This window comes from Polyodon spathula, chromosome 5, assembly GCF_017654505.1.
Source record: "Polyodon spathula isolate WHYD16114869_AA chromosome 5, ASM1765450v1, whole genome shotgun sequence".
Taxonomy (NCBI): domain Eukaryota; kingdom Metazoa; phylum Chordata; class Actinopteri; order Acipenseriformes; family Polyodontidae; genus Polyodon; species Polyodon spathula.
This window is the reverse complement of record NC_054538.1, coordinates 76,962,647-76,977,031: the sequence shown is the minus strand read 5'-3', so window position 1 is coordinate 76,977,031 and position 14,385 is coordinate 76,962,647. Positions and strand designations below refer to the sequence as shown.

The 14,385-nt window shown below is 40.3% G+C and overlaps 2 protein-coding genes across 3 annotated transcripts; one reads left to right on the top strand and one right to left on the bottom strand.

Moving 5' to 3' along the window:
• Window positions 1–7: 7 nt before the first annotated feature.
• Window positions 8–10,176, bottom strand: LOC121316340 (phosphatidylinositol-glycan biosynthesis class F protein-like). Of its 2 annotated transcripts, none has more exons than XM_041251401.1 (6): window positions 9,950–10,176; window positions 8,696–8,944; window positions 8,235–8,326; window positions 7,545–7,661; window positions 4,087–4,195; window positions 8–524 (listed from the first exon to the last, which is right to left on the bottom strand). In XM_041251401.1, exons 2-6 carry the CDS (start codon window positions 8,921–8,923, stop codon window positions 411–413), a joined length of 660 nt encoding a protein of 219 aa, XP_041107335.1. In that variant the 5' UTR covers window positions 8,924–8,944; window positions 9,950–10,176; the 3' UTR covers window positions 8–410. The 2 variants fall into 2 exon arrangements, with proteins under 2 accessions (XP_041107335.1, XP_041107334.1); XM_041251400.1 differs by having other exon boundaries at window positions 8,696–8,941.
• A 229-nt stretch (window positions 10,177–10,405) lies between these two features.
• LOC121316338 (cysteine-rich PDZ-binding protein) lies at window positions 10,406–13,153 on the top strand. The gene is made up of 5 exons (XM_041251397.1): window positions 10,406–10,561; window positions 11,164–11,229; window positions 11,522–11,576; window positions 11,876–11,979; window positions 12,090–13,153. Exons 1-5 carry the CDS (start codon window positions 10,546–10,548, stop codon window positions 12,152–12,154), a joined length of 306 nt encoding a protein of 101 aa, XP_041107331.1. The 5' UTR covers window positions 10,406–10,545; the 3' UTR covers window positions 12,155–13,153.
• Window positions 13,154–14,385: the final 1,232 nt, after the last annotated feature.

The following is a 14,385-nucleotide window of genomic DNA, read 5'->3' as shown; positions in this document are numbered from 1 at the left end:
AAGATGCTAGGGTTAATACATACGACATTTATTTCCTCTCCGAGTACACCACAGGCTCTGTTTTTATTTCCAGTAAAGCAGACACAAGCAAGTTATGTATGTAGGCAAGCCATCCGCATTACTGGAATTGAAACCGATCCTATTGACCGGTAGGGACTTGCTTTCACTATAAATAATAAAACCGCTTTATCGTCACCAAGGCACTGCTACAAATGATAACCTCCAGAATGCTGTGCTGCTTGTAAAACTAAAACAGTAGGTTGTGTTTGGTCCATTGCTGCTACTGTGGAGAGGAAGGACTGACGAACACGATCACTTGGCTTCGCACTCTTAAAATCAGACAGCAACGTGGCCCGGGCTGCAGGTATTGGGACCCCCAGCATCTCTGATCAGCCGCCTCCTTGCCGTGTTTACTTGCTTTTGTACGTCAGCTGCTTCCTGTGCCAATGTATCCAAAGCGGAGCGATGAAGAGTCCGGCCACAAAGCCAAGAGTTGCTCCGAGCGTACAAGAAATAGGCCAGACCTGTGTGAACAGAAGAATAGGCAGATACAGATATATTGTGAGATGAGCACAACTTTTTATTTTAGCCTTTAACAAGCTTTCTTGTCTATTATAATCCACTGTTGCTTTTTATCCTTAAGTAATATTTGATGTTGCCGTGTAGCAACGCTTAATGACAATTTCAATGACTTGTGTATCAACCTGTTATTTTCAACAGCTCTGTGAAGCAGTTTCTCCCTCCCCCTCCCTTTAGAGGCTTGAAAGAGCCACTTGTACATGACGAGACTGAATTGCAGCAGGTTCCAAGGGGGAGAAGAGTTGAAATGCTATCTGCCTTCTCAATAAAATGCACCTGCTAATAAAATGACGACAGAGTAACCATGGCAACACTAATTGCTGTACAGTTTGTTTTTTGATGCACATTTAAATGTAATTACCTGTTTTGGAGTGGTTACACGATTTGAGCTGCACAGATAAATGAGCTGACCTTTTGTCTTTTTTCCTAGGAAGTGTACAATTCCTAATAAAAGGCATATCCTATTTTATTACTTGTGTTTTGTTTTGTTTTTTTTCCCCCCACTGGAGCCCTGCGATGATTAGGTAATTCAGAAGGATTCTGAAACACTGTTTGTTGCAGCCCCTGGTATCTCCACTTTTAATGTTGAAGTTCAGACACAAGGCAAAGGTCACACTACAGTAAAAGGTCATTTACATTGTTACTGTCTTTGTTATACAAAGAGGTCAGCAGCCAGTATTTCATTTCCTTTAGCCATGTGGGAGGGTTTCATTCATACAGGAAACACCAGCTCCCACACTGAATTCAGTGCGCTGTAATTCAATGTAGCTGCAGTGTGCTGTAATCCAGTGTAGCTGCAGGGAGCTGTAATTCAGTGTAGCTGCAGGGAGCTGTAATCCAGTGTAGCTGCAGGGAGCTGTAATCCAGTGTAGCTGCAGTGTGCTGTAATAAAAGCTCTCACACATGTCTCTCGCATTCTTGTCCTCCAGTTGTACAAAAAAAAAAAAATCTCCAGACTTGACAGAACATCATCACCCGATTAGGAGACCTACCAAAACAGTCCTGCGAAAATGTAAATAACCAGAAATGGTTCGTTTATTGTTATTTAATAGCTCTCCATCTGTTCTGTTCATACCTCAAAACACTCTGGCTTTTGCACTGAAACACAATTGACACAAACTTCTATTTTCTCCAGGTTACAGAGTGGACTTTAAAGCCTCAACTATCCGAATAAAGACATAAGGCTTTACGCTACAGCCCTGATATTTACCCTGTTAAGATGCTGGTTAACATTGTAGGCAAAGATATACATTTACTGTAATGTTTAATATTATGCTTATTATACCTAATTGTATTGATCCTGGTAGTCCTCCTATATGATGCTGCCCAAGGGTTACCCAATTAACCCCAAACAAGACTGAACCCCCCTGCAGCAATATCCAGGACCTGTTTTGCTCCCGCCCCCCCCCCTCGAAGGCAGAGCATTCAGCAGCCGCCGCAGCAACAGAAACTCCGACTCTCATTTTCCTCTGCTCACTAGCGCCATAAAACGACAACTGTTTGCAGTGCTATAAATTAGTGATGAAGTGAACAGTGCTCCTTTAAAGCTACGCTCCTGTTAGCGCTTTACATACATTGGAACCTTATTAAAGTGAAAGTGATGCAATTCGTCTCTTGCTGCAACCAGGCGCCTTCGTTATCTTATTTCCTCTTTCTCTACCCCCACAAGAAATGAAAACATCATGCCAAGACCGCACACTGGTTCCCTGCTGAGGCTTTTCTTTTGACCCTTCTGTTCAGGCACTGTGTTTTATTGCTCGTTAAGTGCTCATTAAAGTGCAAGGCACAGAGCAGGGGAGCACAGAACAGTCCAAACCTCCATAGATCACAATCTGCGCTGTCAGAAACGATCATAACCTTGCCATATTGGTTCTTGAGTTCAAAGACAGGAACGAGTTATGTGCTAATCAAGGGGCTGTTTTAATTAGAATGCTTAGGGTATTGTTTTTAAAACCCAAAAACGACAGTACTGCACAGTTGCACTGAACAGAAATCCACTTTCTGACAACCTACAGAGTTTGGCACAGTTCATCTAAAAAAAAATATATATATATTTTCTAAAAGCTGACATTACCGACAGGAACCAACAGAATCGCTCTCATTCCCATGGCACACATTGAAGCTAATGTTTCTTTTACATGTTTGGCTAGTTTAGACAGAAACAGAGCAACACTCAAAACAACACAAATGTCTATATGAGCGTTGATTCATATCCATAAGTTCTACAACAAACGCATCAGCTTTGCAAATGCCATATACTGCAATAACCTAGAGGTCAGACGTGATGTAATTCAGTTTGAATGGCTGAGTAGAGACCAGTGACAATCACAGATTCGAAATACATGTCCTGTTATTAGATGTCCATAAACGGGAAGGCACAGGCACTTATGCATTAGTACAACAACTACTGTATATAACGTTTTGGAACAAAGGAAAGCAATAACTTGGTCTGTATTACTTGGTCTATTTTTTGTAACTCAGAATGTGTGCTTCAGTGTTTTCTTCTTTCTATCTTCCCCATCTCAAAGTTTTATTAAAATCTATGTGGATAAAAGATGAATGCACCAGCCAACTGCAGCATACACAAACCTCTGTTGCCATGACTACCCTCCACGTCCCTAACTTAATTTGAAACCAATGTCTTCCAATATACTGAATCCAAATAGACAAAAGATCTCACAAACAGTTGCTTGAACAATCAGGCAGTATAGTAATTCCTGATATTGAAATGGGAGGGAGTGGATTTTATTTGATATACGGTGTGCTGTAGGCAGCAATTTTCTTCCACAGTGTCTGTGCTCATTGACTGATTGCTATGTGGCCACGAGGAAGATTTGCTCACTGACAGTTCCTGAGTCTAGTTCTTTTTTCTTAGCCCATATCTACTCAAGGACTTCAAAGCAAACAACATCCAGTGAGACCATCCCTGTGGTTCTGCTATGAAGTGATTTTCTCTGTTGTGGGAGAGAAGAGCCAGCTGGTAAATGTGATCATTTCACAGGTGCAGCTTAGCAGCGGATTATCTCTCTAATCCCCTGTCCTGCCCCTACAGAGCTGGCTGGCCTAGCAGTACATTCAGTGCCAGGCATGGTATGTGACCCCTGAACACTGCCCAGCCCCTGCCAAGTCCGATCAGTGGAATTTAAAATGTTATCATGGGTCATCATTAGGGGTTGACAAAACAAGAATAATGATTGGATGACAAATAAATGCATAACTGAACTGTAATTGATGAATGATGTGGTACAATTACAGCCAAATTATGTTTCCTAGGATTCGCAGCAAGCTGTACAGAGCCCCTGGTAGAAACACCACTCTAGTCAAGTTCATACCTGCCAGTCAAGATGAACTCCGCTTCAGTTCCTTTATTTCAGCTGTGAGTGTGAGTGTGAGTGTGCGAGTGACAGTGAGAGTGTGCAAGTGTGTATGTGTGTGAGAGTGAGTGTATGTGCGAGTGTGTGTGCGCATGTGAGAGTGTGAGTGAGTGTGAGTGAGTGTGTGTGTTACCTGCCAGGGTCGCTCCCAGTCCAGGGGGATTGGAAATGCTCCCAGCCAGGCTCCAGTTACACTGCTGGCTGTGGTGATCTGTAGACTGGTATCCCAGATCGACATTGCCCTGCAATCACAAAGCAATACAGTTTATTCACACTGAACACAGGGTTAGAGGTGTATTCACACTGAACACAGGGTTAGAGGTGTATTCACACTGAACACAGGGTTAGAGGTGTATTCACTGAACACAGGGTTAGAGGTGTATTCACTGAACACAGGGTTAGAGGTGTATTCACACTGAATACAGCTCCGTTTGTCCCATCTGTGCGATAATAAAAACAAATCTAGTGAGAAACAGTGAAGTTTAGTGAAGAGAGAGACTGAAGTTCAGCTCACTTGTTGCCTACATCACACCTTGCAGTAAACTGTTTTGATGGAACAAGGCAGTTGTTATTTATTTGTTATTTTTCATCTTTTTGGGACATTTTTTGTTTTGTAAGTGAGAAACTCTAACGTGTGACATGTGTACAGTATATTGTATGTACATACAAGTGTCAGCGGTTTATGATCAGGTCACATTAATCTCAGGCTGCAGCTTGAAGCTGAACTGTAATTGAAGTTGCAGGGAGACAGATTGTCATGCATATTGCCCCAGTACCTCAGAGAGTTTCTGCTTCCAGGAGATACTTGGGAATCTAAGAGAGTCTAGACTATTTATTTTCCCTGACCTACTTAGGATTGCTCTGGTACAGTACGTTACTATTTTCAGTTTCCTGGGATGTCTCAAAGGTGCTTGAGAAACCCACACTGTACTGGACTGTGCTGCCAAGGGATTTAGCTTAAACTAAAACTCAGTCCTAATCAGTGCAATATTTGAAAGTCTCAGGTTTGAGTGATGTCCTTGTTTTCCAGTCTGCAGTGGCACTGTTCTGCAACACTGCAGTGTCCCTGCAGCACAGAGAGAGGACTCCTGTGCTCACCAGTGCACAGCAACTGCACCAAATACAGTGGAGCCAAAGAAGACTGTGAACAAAATAGGGATTCAAAATGTCCAACTCAGATTATATACGTCCTTTTTAGACAGAAATGACAGTATGTATGTATGTATGTGTGTGTGTGTGTGTGTGTGTGTAATATATATATATATATATATATATATATATATATATATATATATATATATATATATATATATATATATAGACACACACACACACAATGCCTATAGAAAGTCTACAACCCCTTTCAAAACGTTCACCTTTTGTTGCCTTATAGTCTGGAATTAAAATGCATTAAAATAGTTTTTTATTTCATTTATCTACACATCCTACCCCACAATTTCCAAGTGAAAACTATATTCTACACATTTGCAGAAAACGAATTAAAAATAAAAACTGAAATAATTGTATTAGCAATCCTAAATTAGCTCAGGTGTAACCAATCGCCTTCAAAATCACACACCAAGTGGCCTCCACCTGTGTTAAACTGTAGAGATTCACATGATTTCAGGTTAAATTCAGCAGTTCCTGTAGGTTCCCTCTGCTGAATAGTGCATTTCAAAGCAAAGACTCAACCATGAACACCAGGGCGCTTTCAAAAGAACTCCGGGACAAAGTTGTTGAAAGGCACATATCAGGGGATGGTTATAAAAAAGGCCTTGGAGCATGGTCAAGACAATTATTAAGAAGTGGAAGGTGTATGGCACCACCAAGACCCTGTCTAGATCAGGCAGTCCCTCCAAACTGGATGACCGAGCAAGAAGGAGACTGATCAGAGAGGCTACCAAGAGGCCAATGGCAACTTTGCAAGAGCTACAGGCTTTTATGGCCAAGACTGGTAAAAGTGTGCGTGACAACAATATCTCAAGCACTCCATACATCTGGCCTGTATGGTAGGGTAGCAAGAAGGAAGCCATTACTCAAGAAAGCCCACCTTGAATCCATCCCTACTGTGAAGCATGGTGGTAGCAGAATCATGTTATGGGGATGTTTCTCATCAGCAGAGACTGTGGCATTTGTCAGGATAGAAGGGAAAATGAATGGAACAAAGTACAGAGAAGTCCTTGAGGTGCTAGGGAAGCTGCACTGTGGTTGATCCCTAGAGCCAGCATTGTATCCGTTGTGTGTGCTGATGCACCAGGGAGGCAAAATAGGCTAATCCCTGGAGACAGCATTACACTTCAGCCATCAACACCAGGGAGAAGGATATCTACATCAGATGGAAGGAAAGGCAGATGGATCACATCAGTTTACAGTAAAAGAAGCTAAGTCTTAGTTGGTGTTTAACTTGGCAAGAGCTGAGTCCAATATCAGCATGAAGTTTTAACACCTACTCTCATGTAATGGTAATTTTTAAGAAATTCAGGAATGCTGCAAACCCATGAATCAAGCCAAGTACGATACTATAACCAGTATTGTACTTGTTCCTCAATGTTCCTCAGCATGCATGCATAAATAAATAAAAACAATGTAATTCATACGTAGGACGGAACAAGAACTCTTACTGAACCCTTTGTAATGAAAATAAAAGCACTTGAAACAAATGTAATGATTTTTGTGTTTCAGCAGACAGTTTCACTTGTACAGATTCAAAAACAAAGATCAGATCAATTTGCTGAAACACTTCTATAGGAATTCCAGCTGCTATGCAATATAAATTAAGAACTGTCAACATGCACTGTAGAAGGCAGCTTGCTCTGACCTCTGACACACAGTGCTGCTGAAGAAGGACAAAGTGAAACATTCAGAACTCATTTCTTAAAAAAAACAAAGTGTTTTGCCCTCAGTTTAAGAAAAAAAAAAAAGAAAGAAATCACTTGGTTCATCTTTGCTTTGATAACCATGGTAACCAAAATATAAGGATTCTTTTAAATCATTACTTATTTAAACAGGGTTTTTTGTGTGTCTATTTTATGAATAAAATAGATAGCCGGTCCAAAAAAAAAAAACTGGCTAAAAATCTAAAAGTTTAATGAAAGTCAAACACTTAATAGCAAAATAACCGTGTGATGTAGAGATGGACAGACGCTTTCACTATATCCCCAGCACAAGGGACATGCATCTCAACTGGGGATAGTTACTAATGTTAAATATTGGTGAATATCTTTTTTTTTTTTTTGATGCAGGAACAAGCCACAGGTTTGTCCAAACTCCCAGAGGAAATGGGCTCCCAACTCTGCATAAAGCCAATGAATTTGCCTTATTACTGCACTTTAGTTTTTGTGCATGAGGGAGAGCTGGTTTCCAAGTGGCAGGAATTGCATTTAACATTTAGGAAATACCAGTTAGAAATGCAGGCAGTGCACAAGCATGCCTTCCGAGTGATGATTGGGAAAGCATCACATTTGTTCCCTATGTTTTGGACTGCAGGGGTTTTACCGGGCTGCATGGGAGTGTTTTCAGTCTGTGCTGTACAGAAGCTTCCTGGTTGAACACTCCTGCTGAAAGCTGTACAAGAAGAACAGAAGAACATACCCATTTCTGCTGAACACCCGAATCCAAGCCTGAACGTTGGGACCCAGTATACACAGGCAGCGCAGAGTTGTGAAGGTGGACAGCAAAACAGCAAAGGAAAATGTCTCCGAAGCCGACCTGAAAAAACAAAACATATGTCCGCTCGAGGGATCCTTCTGCATGCAATTACCCCAACAACAAGCTCATTTAAAGGGATGCTGGGTGTTCGTAATCTCATTTATGACCCTTTAAAGAGATAATTTATATACTCTACATTTCCTTACAGATGCCATTTCTTTCTCTTTATATTTCACATTCCCCTTGTGCTTTATTATGTTAAAATCATTCGGAGGGGTTCTGGGTTATGTTGTTCCCATAGTGAGATATTATCGTTCTTCTCTAACTCTGCCGTTACTTTGCTTTACGCTTGTCTGGAGAATCCATAAGTGCTGTGAATGAACAGCCTTCCCCATTCTACTCAAACCATGTGCCAATGAGAATGTACTGATTCATTTAAACACTGCTGGACACTACTACTCTCCCATATCCGAGCAACAGAACCAATCAGAATGATACCATCATAAAACAGCAAGGGCAATCTAGACAAAAGAAATTCAACTGGCACTTAAAGCTACTTGCTCTTTAATTTCATACACCTTTCAACATGAATCCAGACAGACCAAAAGGCTCCCAGACCCGAGACGTACTTACTCAAGCAACGGGGCTCCATACAAGACAACAATCCCGTGGAAAAGCAGGCAGGAAAACATAAAATACAGACAAGATTTGGAGACTTTAGCCACCTAAAACAAATGAGAAAAAAAATATACATAGTAACAAATTTCTATAAAACATTAGAAAAGTAGTTCAACAAAATGCGCTCAGTGTACTGACATACTGTACTGCAGGTGATCCATAAACTGCTCCACCCCAAGGGTCGGAGGAAAGGTAAACGCTGAAATGACCTTCCTTCAAAAAACTGAATGCAAGTCCAGACACCACCGTTGGATCACGTTACAGGAACTATGTATCAAAGTAAAGGAGTGGCCAGGTTATGCTTTTAAACTGCATCTTGTTAATTTGAACATGCATCTTCAATAAAAAGATTTCAATATAAAGCTGTGCAGTTGGGTCAGTTATGAGTGGAAGCAGACGCAGTCCCAAGTGCTGACCTTGTGACTCAGTGTATTCTTCTTGGCTGGAGGGCTGACCCCCAGCAGTGTGTAGACAGCTATGTTGACAGCAGCCACTCCCGCAGTGCAGATATACAGCCACACCAGGTGAGTGCCATACACAGAGAAGTCATCCAGCAGCACTGCAGGAACAATCGTTGCCATGACGATGGACAAAGCGATGATGCAGTGGGCCGAGACCATGCCCTTTATCTCTATGTCCTTCATGGCGACCTTTTCTTTTACCTGCTGGGAAATAATGAATCAATTCCTCTGACCAACCTAACAGCGCCCCCTGGTATTAGTAGAGGGAATAAAGTGAGGATAGAACATTCAAGAACTGGCAGAAGAAAGGTTTAAAGGACACTGTTAGGACAATTGAAGTCGCACTTCTTTAAAATGTAAAAAAGAAAAACAGGGATGGAAATAAGCCAGTAATTACACAGCAAAACAAATCCATTACTGTTTTTAATTTAGCCACTGTGTGTAGTTAAGAAATGTGTACAATTAACTCATAAAACTTGGGACTGGCTTAAATGGTACATGTGGTACATTATAACATGTATCAAAAATATCAGCATAAACCAATAAAACACTGGGCTTGATATCAATTTTACAGGAGTTTTATGGAAAAATTATCCCTAACTTCAAAACACAGAATTCTTAAAACTTATATGAGGTCATGTAGACAAACACTTCAGCTATAAACCCTTTTTAGTGTACTGATGAAGAATAGTATGTGCTGGTATTTAAATCAGGTAGGTTGTGAAAGACCGCTCTACCAGATCACATTACCGATAGTAAACTATTCCTCTCCTCTTACGGGAACTTGAACAGTATATATGTCTCAAATCACCATGTTAGCGCAAAGGGGACATACATAAATCGACACTTCCCATTATTTGACCACCACTCGCAGGGGTTTAGAAAAAATAAAAAATAAAATTCACCTTATTAGAGTTGAGTTTTCTCAAAACCACTGTACTAGAAAAAGGAAATATTTAGGCTAACTAGACTGTTATAAAACAGAAATTTGCCAAGGCAGCAGTCACAAATTTCTGCACATTTAGATTATAAACCCCGAACCTGTCTGTAGTATAAATACCGTTTACAGGAAAGACAGAAGAGGTATTGGATTGTAAAACACTGCAAAAATAAGCAATGCAAAAAACATACAGCATGTTGACTTTACAGATCGCAATAGGTATCCACGTATAAAAAAGTACAGACATAAAACAATTCTAAACAGCATACCTAAATCGTAGAGATGTCGTACGAGTAGTTGTTAGGGTTACTGCACGATAAACAAACAAACACGAATCCACTACTCTAAATATGCAGTTATTCTCCCTTTGTAATTTCTTATTTTTATTGCTTAATGGAATGCTGCTACTGTGTTGGATTTATACACGCCTCCACAACCCATTTGAAGCTTTTTATCAGAAAGCCACCACCGTTCCTGTTCCACGGTTTAATGAAAGGGCGTGTTGATTGAAGTCAACTACGACCAACCAGATTGTAAAACTGTTCCAACGACCCAATCGGCAGTCTGGAAGGCAAGTCGCCTAAGACAATCGAGGAAAATTGTAAAACTGACGCCATTTCGGCTTCCTCGAGTACGCGTCATCTTGTAAAAACAAGGCATAAATGGAGCCAAGATGGCGAACTCAGAAGCGCAGTTTCTCAAACGCAACTGCGACGCTGTTTAGAACGGAAGCTGTTTGGCGAGTCACAGGAAGTTAGGTCAGATAAAAACATTGCAGTACGAACCTTTTTGTTATTATTTAAAGACTGTTCATTTGCATTTTGTCGTTTAATTTTATTTTCGCCAAACTTTTAACAAAAGCAAGATGGTCTGCGACAATTGTAAGTGTCAGTTTTGAACCGATATGTATATCGCAATAGTATGTTAGCACTGTACAGCGTGCGAAAATAAATTCATGTTTGATTCGGTGTACTCAAAATAAATGAAATTAATGTCACTAATGTGGATAGCTACTATTTATTGTTGTTTATGTGTGTTTGCTTGGTAGACCAATCTAGGTGGTGTACTGTACGGTACTTCTCGTGTCCTAATCTAAACAAAACATAAAAAACAAACGGGCTGTCCCTCGACCCCCACCAAACAGCATACTTTCTTCAGTCTTATTTTATGTGTTTTTTTTTATTTTTTACGAAATACATCTAAGTTTAAGTCGCACTCTCGCGTCAATGCAGTTGCATTCTTTAAAATGGCTGGGTAATGCTGTGATTTTGGTCATTCACCTACTGTACCTATAGAGACACTGAACTGAAAGAGTAAATGCCGCTGACTTTGCAGAAACGTCAAGCTTTCGTATAAATTATGCGTTGCAACACAGGTTTAGGCATCACAAGTAAGGCATAATATAAAACAATGTTATCAAGATGGAATGGCAGAAAACTGTGTAACAAGATTAATGTACTAATATATTGCATCGTATTAACAGGCGAAAAAAAACTGGGCAAAGTCATCACTCCGGACACGTGGAAAGATGGAGCCAGAAACACAACAGGTACAGCTGAGTCTTGTTCCCATAGGGAGGAGGGTGTGATTTCAGCTGAGGGACTGCTATGATACCAGCGATGCATCTTCCTTTTAAACATAACCACACAAGCTGTGTATGTAATTTGATTCTTAACCTTTGCTGTTAATAAAATTAGAGTAAACTGTCCTAACATCATAGTTAAAGACACAATGTAAATAACAGGTAGATAGATTAAACATGCTCCACAAAGTAGCGTTGTTAATTAATTTTATGGCCACACTTCATAAACCAATCACTTTGTTTTCACTCTGTGTCACAGAAAGCGGAGGCCGCAAGCTGAATGAAAACAAGATGCTGACATCAAAGAAAGCGAGGTGAGTAGCTTGCATTTGTCAGTTCTCTGAACCATTCCAAAATGCAATCAAGTCAGTCTGCGCAGTGGCTCTGTCTTAGGAAAGTTCATTACGCTTATGCCTTCCATTATAGGAGAACTGTCTGCATCTTTAAAGTGAGTCGCATGTTTAAAAAAAGAAACAAATACAAAAAAAAATCTACTAATTGCTCAAAATTCTAACAAAATGACAGTGTTACAACTTGGCAGTTTGCAGTGCTTCGGTGTGAGAACTGTTCTTAACCCCTTTGCAATGCACATCTTATTTCTATGTTTATGTAGGTTTGACCCATATGGAAAAGCCAGATTTGCAACTTGTAGAATCTGTAAAAGTTCAGTGCACCAAGCTGGTTCCCACTACTGCCAAGGCTGCGCTTACAAAAAAGGTGAGCAATAACAGCATTGAGCGGAATGAACGAAAGAATCGTTTCAGGGGCCTGACTCGAGAGGAACGGTACTTTTGTTTAATTCTTAGTTTTTTATTTTCTTTTTCTAGGCATATGTGCTATGTGTGGCAAAAAAGTTTTGGAAACCAAAAACTACAAGCAAACATCAGTGTAAAAAAAACCCTAGAACGGAGAGGCATGTGATGTGGGTTCCTGAACTTCAGTCCTGCTTTTCTAGATGATGAAGACAAGCTCAATTATAGGTCCTTTTGTTTGTGTTTTTGGATTACTCCTGTACATGCACCATGCCACACGAAAGCAGATATCACAGATACATCGACAGCTGTATTTAGTGTGATTGAAATCTCCCATGCGATTATTCCAATTTTTTTGCTATGTGCTGTGCAGTTGTATGAAATTTGTCAAAATGGTCCTTGAAAAGTCATTGAAATTTGTATCAGAAATACTGTATGAACCCTGTGTTTATGATGTCGGATTGAATTAGGCAGAGATTGTATATTATTTTTGCAGCTGAGTTTCTATAAAATTAATATTCTGTTAAATGGGCCTATATGTAAAAGGTTTGAGTAACATTTGAATATGTGTTAACTAGCCTTATGCGTGATTTATCAGGTTGATCCATCTGGAAAAATGACAAGTTGTAAGATGTAATTTCTCAATTTCTTTTTCTACAAAGTCACATTCAAATTTGCTTCTGAAAGTGGTCCATTTTTGTGCATTGCAGTTACACCTCCTTTCAAATATATAATCATTTGAAGAGGTGCACATGTTGTGTTTAGCAGGGCTTCCTTGCTAGATGGCAGAAGGAAGTTCATACATCTGAAATACACCAAAATAGTTAGTAATGTTTATATGAGATAGGATAGATGCTGTACTGTAGTACTCATTGCCCCTGCAAATTGCAACCTACACCTAAGGTCCTTGTGTTCAGTTTCAACTGTTTTATTTTCAAAATATGTTTTAAGTTTTACTGAGTCCCACAGTGATGTAGTGTGTGTCATCATGTTTTAAGAATACATTTTACAACATGTTCAGTAGTGTGCAAATGCATTAGAATGCCTCAAGATATGGTCATTTGTATCCTTTATATACCTACCTGCATGAAAACCTCAGGGTGTGATAATTTAAATTTTCAGTCAGTAATCAGTGATATAGAAACACTCATATGAAAATGTTAGACCACTTTGTGCTTTAATTAGGCATCTTAAAACAACTTCTAACAAGTCTCATGCATTTTACCGTTGGTGGCTGTGTTCTTTTTCTCTTACTATTTTAAATTAATTGCAGTGCGTTGATTTCATATGCACAACATCAAAACAGCAGAAGCAATGCAGTGTTCTGATAAATGTGCACACCATTGTGTATTCCCAAATATGTAAGTTCTGAACAACAATTTAACAAAATAAATAAATTTGATATGCGTTTTAAGGCCACTAGGTGGCATGTTGTATGTACATTCACATTACTTGCATTAGTACAAGTTTTAATGTTAGAAAAAAATGTGTGTAGATAAGGTCAACCTAGCTTTGTGAATCATGCCATCATTGACTTTTAAATACCATGTTTGCCCCAAAGCAAAACTTAAACCTGAATATTAAATACTGTTTTGATAAGCCTTGAACTTGATCTTTACTGTTAGATCTGTTATACATTTCTGCTAAACTTGTGCGTAATGTGGCCATCTCCAAATTAATCAAGTGATGATTACCAATTGGGAGATGGCCACATATGTAAAAGTGAAGCAGCCGCTCCTGTTGGGTTGATGAGAGTCATTGGAGAAAAGAAGACGGAGAGACAGTAAGATTTATAAACTCAAAACAATTGCTACTCATGCTGGCTTGATACTTGTTTAATTATAGTCTGTTTATTTTCGCCACTGTGCTGTTTTGTTTGTATTTGTTTCATTATTTTATTTTGATTAATAAAATAAAGAGCGTATTTGCGACTCAGCCTGTCGAAGCTTGTGTGTGTCAACTTCCTGGTCTGTGACGTCAGCACTCGACCACCCTGGCCTGTGACGTCAGCACTCGACCACACTGGTCTGTGACGTCACCACTCAACCACCCTGGTCTGTGACGTCACCACTAGACCACCCTGGTCTGTGACGTCACCACTCGACCACCCTGGCCTGTGACGTCACCACTCGACCACCCTGGCCTGTGACGTCACCACTCGACCACCCTGGCCTGTGACGTCACCACTCGACCACCCTGGCCTGTGACGTCACCACTCGACCACCCTGGTCTGTGACGTCACCACTCGACCACCCTGGTCTGTGACGTCACCACTCGACCACCCTGGTCTGTGACGTCACCACTCGACCACCCTGGTCTGTGACGTCACCACTCGACCACCCTGGCCTGTGACGTCACCACTCGACCACAC